We start from the raw sequence: 13,772 nt of genomic DNA, 5'->3' as shown, positions 1-13,772 counted from the left end.
ACATTTAAAATGCTGCCCAACTCATTAGCAGAACCCCCACAGCTCTCACAGCCAGCAGCAGGTGTATCTATTGGTGGTGCACATCGCACAAACCTCAGGGCACATAACAAAATTTATTCTGCACATGGATGGGAAAAGTTAGCAGGAACACTACCGCAGAATGTAGCCCACTACACCCTGCCAGATGAGTACGGTACATGGTCAGTTCAGCAGTCCTAGCTCCTGATAGGAGAGACACAGAAGACACGCCCACTGCTAGACTGACAATATTATCCTAATTCTCTTCTTCTTCCTGCACTAACACTTCTGCCCCGTACTTTGTGGGGTTACTTAGCAGATAAGTGTGGGGAGACACAGGTTATGTATCTCATGAGAATACAAGACCTTTTGCCCCAAAAGACAAGAAAGAGCGAGTGACAGCAAGTTGGCAGCCATCCCAGCATGTCAGAACCAGAAACCTCACCCCCTTGGTATTCTGCTCCCCATCCAGAAATCCAGCACTCTTGCTCAGGCTGGAAAAACAATCCAGGGTTAGGCAAACAAACTGGTCCTACTGCATCTGTGAAGTAAGAAAAGAGGGGTGATCAGCCAGCCTAAGTGAGAGAACATAAATAAATTTAATTAGAGGGTCTCCCACATAGGAGGGGACCCAGAGGACATTGAACACTTAGGGGCTACAAATGCACACTAGCTCTTTGAAATGTAAAGGCTCCTCCCTTGACCTTTTCACTTCCTAAGCAAATATTGTGGTCCCAAAGGCTGCCAGCCTGGGATCACTGAAGACCTTGTTATCCACAAGTGGTAATGGCTGGGTGTAGGTTTCCACATGTTTCTCAGCCTCCACCTGAAGTTTCAGCCTCAAGGGATTCAAAGTGAGGCAAGTTCCTTCTCCACCCCTCAAGTAATGATTATTGAATTAACACGGTGCTCTCAGGCCTGCTGGCAGGGAGGCGAGGGGGGCAATTAGCCAGGGGTCTGGCGATTTAAAAGGGCCCAGGGCCGCTAACTGCTAGCAGCACAGTAGGGCAAAGGCAGGCTTCTGGCCCAGTGGGGCCAAACAGCCACCATGGGCCCCTGGGGGGGGGGGGGTAGCTCTGCACCCCCACACTTGAGTGCAAGTCCCCTCTTTCTCCTCCTCCCATTCCCACCTGCCCTCACACCCTGCCGCTCCCAGAAGCGACCAGCACCATCAAAGCAGCCCCAGTGGGCAGCGCTGCTGTGCATGCTGCCAACGCACCAACTCCACAGCTCTCATTGGCCAGCTGCAGAAGGGGGCGGGGGGGCGCTTGTCAACACCAGCATGCAGCAGAACCCCTGTTGCCCAGCCTAGGAGCTGCTGCCAGAGAAGTGTGCTGATCACTTTTGGAAGCTGCCCAAGGTAAGTGCCATGCCCTCACACCCGCCCCAGCCCAGAGCCCACACCCAAACTCCCTCCCGAGCATGCACCCTGAACCCCCTCCCACATTTGAGCCCCCTGCCCCAGCCTGATGAGAGAGAGTGAGCAGCCGAGGGAGGGGGGAATGGAAGGAGTAAGGTCCAGGCCTCAGAGAAGGGGTGGAACAGGGGCACGGCCTCAGGAAAAAGGGCCGGGCAGGGCAGGGCAGGGCAGGGGTGTTTGGGTTTGCAAGATAAGGCAGCTGACAACCTTAATGGCTGGGCACATGGAAGTCCTGGGCGTACCAAAATACCATACCCAGCAGCACAGCCAGCAGCTCACTGGGCACCACCCAGCACTGGCACTGCATTTATCAGGCAGCGTGTCCATCCAGGCACAGATTGTGTGTGCAAAAGGGCCCAGTAACTGTTCTGCCTGGGGCCTGGAATTGCTGTTGGTGGGCCTAGTTAGTGCCGCCTATTTTGACAGGGTTTGTGTTCTGGGAGGAGGGTAGAAAGTGCAAGAAATGAAGAGGAGATGCTGCCCTGCCTGGACACAGACTGAGGGCAAACAGAGGTCAAGAATGCTTAACTCACCTGAGCACTGCCTACTTCCCATGCAAAGTCCTATTGAAATTAGCATGCGCTTCTGTCGTGTGCTGCATGCATACAAACAGCAAGCAAACCTTTGTTTGCATGCTAGCGTGTAGGACTCACACTTAGCAACCTGCAAATTTGGATATCTGCTTTATATCCACAGGTAGCCGCATCCACGGATGCGCGTGTGGATATCTGAGGCTCATTTCTGCAGATGCGTATGTGGATACAAATTTTGTACCTGCACAGGGCTCTTCTCATGTTGTCCTGAGGGAACAGGCACATTTGCCTATCACCAGCAGCAAGGGGGAGTTTTCTTTATGCCTTTTCTGTCACTTTTTCCAAGTGCTAGGCACTGTTTTCCTTCATTGCATCTTATTAGGACTTAGGACTTTCAAGTAATTTGAAAAGTCGCATGAATGCATTCCAGTTTGGGCACTGCAGTAGAATGCCATGGGGTTACACAGACATCTCTGAGTTTTCACTGTGCTTTGTCTTCCAGATTTCACCTCTAGTTTGGCCACTGCCTTTCATTTCAAAAAGAGACGACCACAGTTTTTCACACCCTTGCAGGGATCTGAAATGGTTTTGCTTCTTTCTGGAAATTGGTTTAGGGCTTGATCCTTTGTGCCCATTCAATTTAGGGTAAAGTTCAAAAGTTTAGTAACCAGGCCTGGGGGTTATGTACATAGGAATGGATTATGTTTGCTTGATTTTACTGAATTTCATTTTCAAGTGTTTTATAGTGGAAGAACTGTCTGCTGTTTTGATGGACAGGACACTACAAGTTATAACTGATCTGAAAATCACTGATGAATGGATGAGGTGGTCCACACACTGGGTTTAGAGTATTTCCCTGTGCACCTTTTCTTTTCATAAAAAGATCCCATTTGTCCCAGTGGATGTCTAAGTCCCCTATGCTGCAGTACATCCCTTGTACATATGGGCATTCTAGAAGGCCACTATGGGTAGTTAATAGGATGGGCAGGTCATCCACACACAGCAAAGATTTCATTTCTCATTCATTAAGAATCCTGGATTCCAGCAGAGTTGGCAGCTCACCGAAGTGTACTTTGAAGAAGGTGGTGCTGACATTACAGCCCTGTCACCCCTGCAGACCTCAGACAGCTGATAATTTTTAAATGGACACCAATTTACGCTTTATTACAGTTTCTATTTTATAGTAGCTTAGTATCCAGCCGTGGCTCGCTGGCTATGTGTTATTAAAATATCTTTCCATGCTTTGTCCTTTTTTCTTCATTTTCTAAATGACTGTAGAGTAAGCCCCTCCCCTTTGATGGCTGCCACAATTTAAAAAAAAAAAAAAAAAAAAAGTGAGTGAGGTAATTTCTGCAGCTGAATTTCTGCACACAACAACAGAACACCTACCAGTAAGACGCAGCGACGTTTGTAACTTCATCAGGGCAACGTCGTAGTCTTTAGAATCTGAATTATAACTTGGGTGGGAAATTATTTTCGTCACTTTATATGCAGAGCTATAGCCCGTTTCTGATTGCGTCAGGATCCCAGCATACACACTCCAGTAGTATGGAGAAGAAAGCTGTCTAAAGAGTGAAATAAGACTATTGGCATCTGTATTAACCCCAACCCCCATCTACTTTCTCGTGCAACAACTAAATGATTCCAAATCTCATAGAGTTTTGCTCACCACCACGGGGGCTGGAATGATTTTTAGGGTGGGAGTGCTGAGCAGCATCTCCTTCTCACACAGGTTCACACCCCTCAGCACCCCAGGCTAAGGCCACAGCTGGAAATGGCTGAGGAGCCCCAGGTTGAAGCCAGGAGCAGACAGCTAGCAGCAGGACCCCGAGTGGCAACAGCGCCTCCAGGACCAGTGGACCATAGTGCCAGAAGGCACAGCAGGTGGCAAAGCCAGCAGGGCTGTCGGGATCCCAGAGGCCAATTGGGACTCTATAGGGGTAGCCCAGAAGCTGGGAGCTGGCGGACCCACTAGTGAGCTGGCAGTGGGGCCAAGCCTGGAGAAGCAGGTGCAAAACCCACTGGTACTGCATCACCCCACACAACCCCTGCTTCTTACAGCTGTGCCCCAATATAAGAAAAAGTCCCACGTTTGAAGTCTTGGTGCAATTTCAGTGACTGACAATAAAAGCAGCGGGTTACACTGAGGGGACTCACAAGCAGGCCTCACTATCAAAATGCAGCTGTGGTGGGAAGGAACCCCAGTTATCAGGAAGAGACAGGTGAAAGTAACCGGTTATTTGATTATTTGATATACAAATTGTTGGGTTTGCAAAGACCAAGAGAACTGCAGGAAGTTCAAATTGTCTGCCAGGAGTAACGCTTGTGGCTCTCTCAAGGCACCTACACAGACTTCTGTGTAGTGCTGGGGAACACACAGTGGCAGTGGTGACATAGAGAAGGACAGGTGAGAGGTGCTGGAGGGAAAATTTAGGCTGCTAGGAAAGAAATTAAAGTCCAAGACCTCTGTGGTAGCATTCTCCAAAATGCATCTAGTTCCCCATGCAGCACTGTGAGGCAGAACTGCAGGGTCCCAGTGCATGGATGAGACACTGGTGTTCAGAAGAGGAATTTCAGTTTGGTAGGAAGTGAGGAAACTTTTGGGAAAGGCGGAATCTCTAAAGAAGGGCTGGGCTCCACTTACACCAATATGGAACCAGACAGCTGGCATGTGAAATTAAATTGGTAGAGGAGCTCTTAATCTAAACGCTAGGGGAAGCTGGCAGGTGCAAAGAAGCACAGCCTTTAGACAGATACAGCCCGCTGGAGAGATGTATTAAAGGGGATAGATACCCTATATGCTAGCAAAGAGGAGAGGGTAGATGCTGATAAGTGCAAACAGGATCTGAAGAGAAAGAACCTACAAGAGCCCCATTCACAAATATCATCACATGACAGTGGAGACCTACCAATGGGTGGAGGGCAGAGATGACTGGGCCAAATGCACCAGGGCCCAGTAATGTAAAGGGGCCTAGAGTTACTGCCACTGCTACAGGCAGGATAAAGAGAAAGTTTCTTGACACCTTAAACGATCGTTTTTTAGAGCAGCTAGCCCTGGAAACACAAGAGGAGAGGCTGTTCCTGATTTAGTCCTACATGGAGCACAGGATCTGGTTCAAGAGGTGACTATAACTAAACAGCTTGGGAAGTAATTACTTTGTGTTTCTTAAGGTAACACCCTTGTAGAAGGAAACTTCTAAAGAAACCCACCACATTAGTATTTAAGTTCTAAAACAGAATATACATAAAAATGAGGAGACTAATTACATGCAAAATTAACAGTAACAGGTCCAAGAGAGAAACACCCACAAGCTGCATGGAAAGTTTTAAAAAAATCACCATCAGAATAAAAGCTCAAACTATATGCACACTGTAAATAAAAATTAAAAAAAAGTGAAAGGACCCAAAAAGATCATTATGGCTATTTAACAGCATAAAAGAGACAAAAGACATCCTTTAAAAACTGAAAGTCACATCTTACTGAGGAAAACAGACGGGAACAACCTTTGACAAATCAAATACATTTAGGCAGGCCAGAAGAGAATTGGCAGAGCAATTCTCTAAAGATACAAAAACTAACAATACAATTGAAGTACATCAGACTCAGAAAGGCAGCTAAATAATCAATGAGGCCGTTGGTAAACTGAGACGTAAAAAGAGCGCTCAAAGAAGACAAGGCCACAGTAGAGAAGCTAAATGAACACCTGGGCCATTCTTTTTAGGTGACAAATCTAAAAGACAAACCCAGACAGATATCAACAGAGGAGAATTTGGAAGAAGAAAAAAAATTACAAACATCCCCTACCCGGTCCCCACCCCCACCCCCACCCAGGGGCCTTTGTCCAAGTACTGGATAGTTGAAGGTGAAGAGGTGATACCTCAACCAGGTTCCTCACCCAGGTTCCAACCCAGAAGATCCAGCAGCTGAGCATCAAAGTAGCCAATCTCCCAGCCATAAGCCCCTCCACACTTCTTGGCCTGAGCCCTCCCCACACTCCACTCCCCTATCTTCAGATCCCTATGCACCTAACTCTTGCCATGACTCCTGCCCACCACACCTTTCTGCCCTGAGTCCACCTGCCTGGACCCCTGCATCCTCAGCCCCAGAACTTCCCCTCCACTCTGCTCTGAGTCCTTCCACACTGCAACAGCCTGCCCTTCGCCTCCAGCATGGCACACCACATTCAAATATCTTGCAAGTATTGTCGTAACCAAACCACCTGCCTACCATGGGAGGTGAGGTTGAGATACGACAAGACTTGTAAGAAATTTAAGTTATTTTCACCCCTGAGAGAAAGTGAATAAGGAAGTATTACTTCCTAGGTGATATCTAATTCAATTCAATAGAAAACAAGTTTAAAAATAAACAATGAATTACTTCTTCACTCAAAGCACAAGCAAACTTGTGACACTCACTGTTATTATCAACGGTTCACAGTGTGGAAGTATAACATTGTATAAGTATAAGGTTGTATAAGGGGACATGCTGGATACATTGTATATGAGAGGGCATGCCAGAACATGTTACAAAGTATCTGAGGGAGCACACGTAGGGACAGTTAGCTTTTGAATGGAGAAGCAATTAAGATGGAGCCAGCACATCTAAGAAGCAGGCATCAGAATGGAAGGTGTGAAGGGCAATTAGTTAAGTTAACTGGAAGCTGTTAAAGGAGATTGTTAAGGGTGGCAGGTAATTGAAGATATGTAACTGGTCTCAGGGATCTCGAAGGGTGGTGACTAAAATCTTTTTCTTCTTTTGTCTGTAACTTCTCTGTAACTTGTTCTCCAAAAAACTGTATAAATTAAGAGACACAAGCCCCACTCGGGGGGCTCACTTCTAAATGTATTAGCAGAGCGGCTTTGCTAATAAAACAGAGTGGTCTGATAAAATGTGAGTCTGAGTCAAACTTTGACAATTTGGAGGTTCCGCCGAGATGGCAAGCGGCTTCGCTGAGGCTGTGTGATCCCTGACTGCCTTGCAGGACGATCGTGGCAGCCGGCGCCTGGACGCTTAGTCCAAGCGATCCTCCACAAGACAGAAAGGTACACAGCAGCAGCGCAGTCTACGCCATTGAACTTGTTGGTTCCCACTCTGTTCGGGTAGGGGTCTTTGGATCCAGCTTCTGGAATCAGACGTCTCAGGTAATTATTATTTTTGTGCTTTAACCGGTTTGAGGACTGTCTTGTCTTTGTGTCTATCCGTCTTCCCTGTGGTGTGTGTGTGAATCTGGGAGCCATCTCTGTCCGGAGACTGGCTGACCAAGGGGTCCCCGTCCCCACGGTCTGAATAAGTGGAATCTGCACAGCTGCAGCCGCACCACGCCTTGGGTATAACCCCTGGTGTGAAAGCAAGGGCAGTTGAGGCAGTAGCCTGTGGGCTCCTTCCTGTGTGTTGCACCGGGTACCGCTCTGCCAAGCCCGAATTTCCTTCTTGTGTGAGTGCTGTGTGAAGTCCTCCTGGATGGGTAATCAGAAGTCTAAGGTAGAACAGTTCCCTAAGGGAACTCCGGCTTATTTTATGTATTTTAGGAGGGGTCCGGACTCTTGTAGGTTTCTTGAAAAATGGTCCAAATTAGCTCTAGAGAACCCCAAATTACAGTGGCCACTGTTAGGTTCTTGGGACAAGGATTGAGTGGATGCTTTAAAAAGCAAACTCGTCCTCCCAAAAACCAAATTGGAGAGAGGAGAAGTAGACTGCTTCATGCAGTGGTGGGAAGAGGCAAATCGTAGATGGACTGAGTCAAAACTCACCTCTCTTAAAAAATTCTAGCAAAAAACTAAAAGTTCAATTGGATGCAGTCTCTCCCACCACTAGTCCGAGCGCTCCCCTTTGCCCAGTCCTGTGCAATGATCCAGATCAAACTCGACCCCCACCATACTCCTGCGCAAATAAGAAATCAAAAAAAGAAAAATCTTCAGTGACTACAGATAATGAAAGTAAAGAAAATACTCTCATTGGCCTCGCAGCTCTGCAAAATATTATGAAGAAGAAATCCAAAGCAGACTGCAAAGATTCTCTTGACATCTCTTCTTGGAAAAGAGAACCTGATGGGAGGTTAATGAGAGACTCCGATCAAACTGTTGTGGCACCCTTACAAGTCCTTAAGATGGGAAAAAGTGAGTCCATATGGGATTATAAGCCCTGAACTCGTACGAAACTTTTATCTATAGTTAAAGGTTTTCCCAAACCACAGGAAAACTCTGTCAAATTTGCTAAGGAGTTTCTGTTAATCTGTGAAACCTATGAACCCTCTGAGACAGATCTCCTCCAACTGTGTAAATTGTTAGCTCCTGCCAGTTATTATAATAAATGGTTGGCTGCCGCAGACTGGCCAGCTGAGGCACGCCACTCAACCATAAAAAGTACTGGCCCAGATTCGGTGTACAGAGACCGGTGTATGGCTTTTTGGAAGCGCCTGCATCAAGCCATTCCCAAAGTGTGGTCTCCTAAAACAAACTGGACAGCAATACGTTGCTGTAAGCAAGGGCAAGAAGAAATCCCAGGCGACTATAGGTCCCGGCTAACTAATATTTTCCTACAACATTCAGGAATACAAGAGCCCGATGTAAATGGGCAGGGGGCCTTGGCACATGCATTTGTTGATGGTCTTCTCCCTGCCACAGGCAGCATGTTAAAACGAATAAGTGTGGGATGGGAGACTGAAACCATGGACAAATTGCTGGCAGTAGCAGAGCATTGCCACTGCACTTTAAAAGGAAAGGAGGAACAGTCCTCCCAAAAGTTAATGGCTCTGCAGATACAGCATTATTCAGGACTAAGCAGACCACACCGGGGACAGGGACGGGGTTGCGGAAGGGGGCGGGGGGCTGGATTAACTGGGGTTTGTAACTACTGTAAACAGCCTGGACACTGGAAAAAAAAGAGTGTCCAAGACGACCTAATAATTGTATGGGAAATCAAGTGAACCCCCCGCTGGTTCCTCCAGCTGATCCCCAACCCTATTTTTCACCCCAACAATGACGGGATGCTGGGGAACCTCAGAAAGTTTTAGCTCTCTTATTACCTCTGTCCCCTACTGGAGAATGTGTCCTGACTGTAAATGATCTCTCTCTCCCTTTCCTTGTTGATACTGGAGCTTCTCTTTCTACAATCCACACCACTGACTTGCCTGTGGTTCCCCGATCTGGAAAATCTGTGTCTGCTGTTGGCATTACAGGGATCCCTACCTCTTTTCCCCTCTCAAAACCTTTGTCTGTTCAGGTCGGTCCCCTCTCTGAGGAGCATGCATTCCTCCTCTCTGATTCCACCCCTGCAAACCTTCTGGAACGGGACTTGCTATGCAAACTTGGCTGTTCTATTTACTGCTCCCCAGATGGTGTCTATCTGCAAATCCCTCAGTCTTCCTTATGTGATTCTGTAGCCTCCCTGCTGTCTGAAACTTCCCTCTCCACTCCGGTCCCTTGCTGTCCCTTAACTCCGTCCCTAGAGCACCTAATCTCTCAGGTTCCTTCCTCCCTATGGCCATCTCACCCATCTGAAGTGGGCCGATTAAATACTGACCCAGTTCGGATTACTGTAGACAATTCCAAACCTCTGCCTCGCCTGTCTCAGTATCCTTTGAATCCTGAGGCAGAGGCTGGGATTGCTCCAGTTATATCTGCATTAAAAGAACAAGGAATTATTGTCCCTTGTTCCAGCCCCTGTAACACCCCTATCCTCCCAGTTCAAAAGGCTGATGGCAAATCGTGGCGATTTGTTCAAGACCTTCGAGCTATTAACCGTATTGTCATACCTTCTTTTCCAGTGGTTCCTAACCCTGCTACAATACTAGCGTCTATTCCTCCAAATGCAACCCACTTTACTGTTGTAGATTTGTGCTCCGCTTTCTTCTCTGTCCCAGTTCACTCTGAATCCCAGTATCTCTTTGCCTTCTCCTACAAGGGTCAGCAATATACATGGACTACCCTTCCCCAGGGGTATACAGAGAGTCCATCCTATTTTTCTCAAGCCCTAGCCAGGGATCTCGCTGATCTGGTTTTCCCATCAGAATCCACACTGATCCAATATGTGGACAACTTACTCCTGTGCTCCCCCTCTCTGTCTGCCTCAGAAACTGATTCACTAACACTTCTCACAGCTTTAGCGAACAAGGGTCATAAGGCTTCTCGCACAAAATTGCAGCTCTGCCAAACCTCTGTCACATACCTAGGCTTCCTTCTCTCCCAGGGCTCCCGTACACTCTCTCCAGCCCGGGTACAAGCCATCCTTAGCTTTCCCCAGCCTTGCTCTCCACGCCAGGTCAAAAAATTCTTAGGCATGACAGGGTTCTGTAGGCAATGGATTCCCCAATATGCTTCTCTGGCTAAACCACTCCAAGAACTCACTCGATCCTCTGTACCTAACCCCATGCCATGGCCACTTGAAGCAAATGCTGCTTTCATCTCCCTGAAGCAGAATTTAGCCTCTGCCCCTGCCTTAGGGTTACCTAACTATGACAAGCCTTTTACCCTTTTCTGTCACGAACAATCTGCTTGTGCCCTCGGGGTTCTTACTCAGGAGCACGGTGACAGAAATCGCCCAGTGGCTTATTTCTCTGCAACCTTGGACCCTGTAGCCCAGGGTTTACCCCCTTGCCTACGCGCTGTAGCTGCTGCAGCGCGCCTGGTCGAGATGTCTAAGTCCCTTGTCCTCCGCTCTCCTCTCACTCTCATGGTTCCCCATTCTGTGGAAACTCTCCTTCTGCAACGCAACACTGCTCACCTCTCCTCTGCTCGCCTCACTAGGTATGAACTTTTGCTGCTTTCAGCCTCACATATCACTATTAAGCGCTGCTCCCGGTTAAACCCTGCTACCCTCCTTCCTTTACCTAGTGATGGTGAACCCCATGACTGCCTTGCAACTGTCTCTGCTATCACTGTCCCGCGCCCCGACCTTTCAGATGTACCTCTCCCTAACTCTGACTTGGTATTATTCACTAATGGGTCCTGTTATAGAAATGACCAAGGCCACCTTCTTGCAGGGTACGCTGTGGTCTCTCTCTCTGAAACCATAGAAGCTGCGCCCTTACCCTCTGTGACCTCTGCCCAGGTGGCTGAACTGATTGCTCTAACCTGTGCCTGCTTTCTAGCCAAGGGGCTCTCTGCCACTATTTTTACTGATTCTCGGTATGCCTTTGGGGTTGTGCACGACTTTGGCACCCTCTGGCAGGCTCGAGGTTTTCTTACCTCTGCTAATACCCCTATCAAAAATGGCCCCTACATTGCCGCCCTCCTGTATGCAGTTTTACTACCGTCTGCCTTGGCAATTGTTAAGTGTACTGGCCACTCAGTGGCAGACACCGAGGTGGCAAAAGGTAATGCACTTGCTGATGCTGCTGCAAAACATGCCGCCACTATAAAACCTTCACCAGAAGCGTTTCTTGGTCCCCTCTCTGTCTCTGTAACGCCACCATCCCTGTCTCATCTCGCTCAGCTCCAGGATTCTGCCCCAAAAACAAAGAGAGACTCCTGGACTGCTTTGGGTTGCTCTTTGCATTCTGATTCCCTTTGGCGATCGCCCACCGGTACCTTTGTAGCCCCCCCTCTCACTCTACCCGTCTCTAGCCGCCCTGCTACATGGTGTTTCGCATGTCGGCAAGGAGGGGTTGGTCTCTGCTATGAGTAAGGCGGGGTGGTGGGCTCCCCATTTCAGCTCCTTTGCAACCCGCCACTGTGCCACTTGTGTTACTTGTCAAAGCCACAATGTAGGCAAATCTGTAAAAGTAACACAAGGGTTCCGGGGTTTGCCTCAAGCACCTTTCCTACACTGGCAACTTGATTTTGTACAAATGCCAAAGTGTCAGAAATATGAATTCATTTTAGTTATAATATGTCTATTTTCGGGTTGGATTGAAGCCTTTCCCTGTCGCAAAGCTGATTCATTGTCTGTTGCAAAATGTCTGTTAAACCACATTATCCCTACCAAGGGAATTCCTGCCACTTTGTCTAGTGACTGGGGAACACATTTTACTGGAAAAATTGTTCAACATCTAAACCAGGTATTACATGTCACCCACCTGTTGCACTGCCCTTACCATCCACAGAGTGCAGGGGCAGTTGAAAGGCAAAATGGTGTGCTTAAAAATAAGCTGGCAAAAATCTGTAGTTCCACAGGGTTAAACTGGCCAGCTGCTTTACCACTGGCCCTTATGGAAATTCGGTCATCCCCATCCCAGAGACACAAATTGAGTCCATTTGAAATCATCATGGGACGCCCTATGCGAACAATGGCTACTATTACCCCAGCCCCAGACCTAAACCTAACTCACAGCACGCTCCTCCAGTACTGCAAAGGGTTAATGCAAGCTGTGAGCTCCTTCCATTCGCAGGTGCGAGCAGCTTGGCCGACAAAACCCACCTCTGCTGCCTGTCACACTCTTGAGCCTGGTGATTGGGTCTACCTGCGGCACCACCTTCGGAAGCACACCTTGAAACCCCGGTGGAAGGGTCCATACCAGGTACTGCTCACCACCCAGACAGCAGTGAAATTATCCGGCATCGCTGCATGGATCCATGCCTCACAGTGTAAGCCAGCGCCACCTCCAGGGGACCAAGCACCTCTGCAAAACCACGCAGAACCAGCTTCAACCCCAGAAGACAAAGAGGAACAGCCTGCAATACCTTACAATCTGCGCTCTCGTAAGGGTTGCCAGAAGCAGAGGGTAAGCAGACACAGGACCCAACAAACAAGAAGCAGTAGCGAGCCTAGCGCCTGCTGCCTGGTGGACGTAAAACCATGACTGCGGTTCCCTCGAAAGGGGTTGTCAGAACCAGAAAGGGTCCTGCTTCAAACATGTGTCCTTTGAGAAGCTTAATCCTCAACTACTGTGTCCTAAGGGTCTGGAAAATCCAGAGTAACAGTGACAATTCTTTCATCCAACAACAGGTGCAAATAGCCCAGATCCTAAATATTTCTAGTTGCTGGGTCTGCAGCCACATCCCAGCTCACTCACAAGCTAGTATCCCCACCATGGCAATCCCTTTAAATTCCTCAGAGCTTGCTGAAGAACCCTATCCACTTAAAAGGACATGGAAGGAAAATAACACTTGGGGGCTGGAAAAAACATATGTTCCTAAACTTATAAGTGTGGTGAAAGAAAAGGGCCACTAGTGCTGGGTGTGTAATGGGACAGGGCTAAATCTAGGGAGGAGCAGCTGTCTCCAATACAGCGTGTCCCATGGTGTATGAAACTATTCAAACAAGGTTAAAGAATGGCAAACCGGGTATGAAAAAATAAACTTCCTCTCAACCTGGGATCAAACCAGAGTGCTAATCTAATGTTGTTAAATGTCACCAGTGAAAGTAATAAAAAAAACAATTAATGTATAAAATCCAGTAAGTCGTTGGTCATGGGCGTAGCCTTGACCAAAAGGGGGGATTGTGGAAGTATAACATTGTATAAGTATAACGTTGTATAAGGGGACATGCTGGATACATTGTATATGAGAGGGCATGCCAGAACATGTTACAAAGTATCTGAGGGAGCACACGTAGGGACAGTTAGCTTTTGAATGGAGAAGCAATTAAGATGGAGCCAGCACATCTAAGAAGCAGGCATCAGAATGGAAGGTGTGAAGGGCAATTAGTTAAGTTAACTGGAAGCTGTTAAAGGAGATTGTTAAGGGTGGCAGGTAATTGAAGATATGTAACTGGTCTCAGGGATCTCGAAGGGTGGTGACTAAAATCTTTTTCTTCTTTTGTCTGTAACTTCTCTGTAACTTGTTCTCCAAAAAACTGTATAAATTAAGAGACGCAAGCCCCACTCGGGGGGCTCACTTCTAAATGTATTAGCAGAGCGGCT

General features: G+C 47.7%; 1 protein-coding gene across 3 annotated transcripts in view; it reads right to left on the bottom strand.

Moving 5' to 3' along the window:
• Window positions 1–13,772, bottom strand: part of TMPRSS2 (transmembrane serine protease 2) — a 61,885-nt gene that overhangs the window by 5,965 nt on the left and 42,148 nt on the right. For all 3 annotated transcript variants that reach the window (XM_074995852.1, XM_074995868.1, XM_074995860.1), the window contains 2 exons: window positions 3,361–3,536; window positions 464–559 (listed from right to left, as the gene is read on the bottom strand). In XM_074995852.1, coding sequence (XP_074851953.1) covers window positions 464–559; window positions 3,361–3,536 — 272 coding nt within the window. The remainder of the gene's footprint in view (window positions 1–463; window positions 560–3,360; window positions 3,537–13,772) is intronic.

The sequence above is a fragment of the Carettochelys insculpta genome, chromosome 1 (genome assembly GCF_033958435.1).
Source record: "Carettochelys insculpta isolate YL-2023 chromosome 1, ASM3395843v1, whole genome shotgun sequence".
Lineage (NCBI taxonomy): Eukaryota > Metazoa > Chordata > Testudines > Carettochelyidae > Carettochelys > Carettochelys insculpta.
Note: the sequence above shows the minus strand (reverse complement) of the source record. Positions and strands in the feature narration are given on the sequence as shown.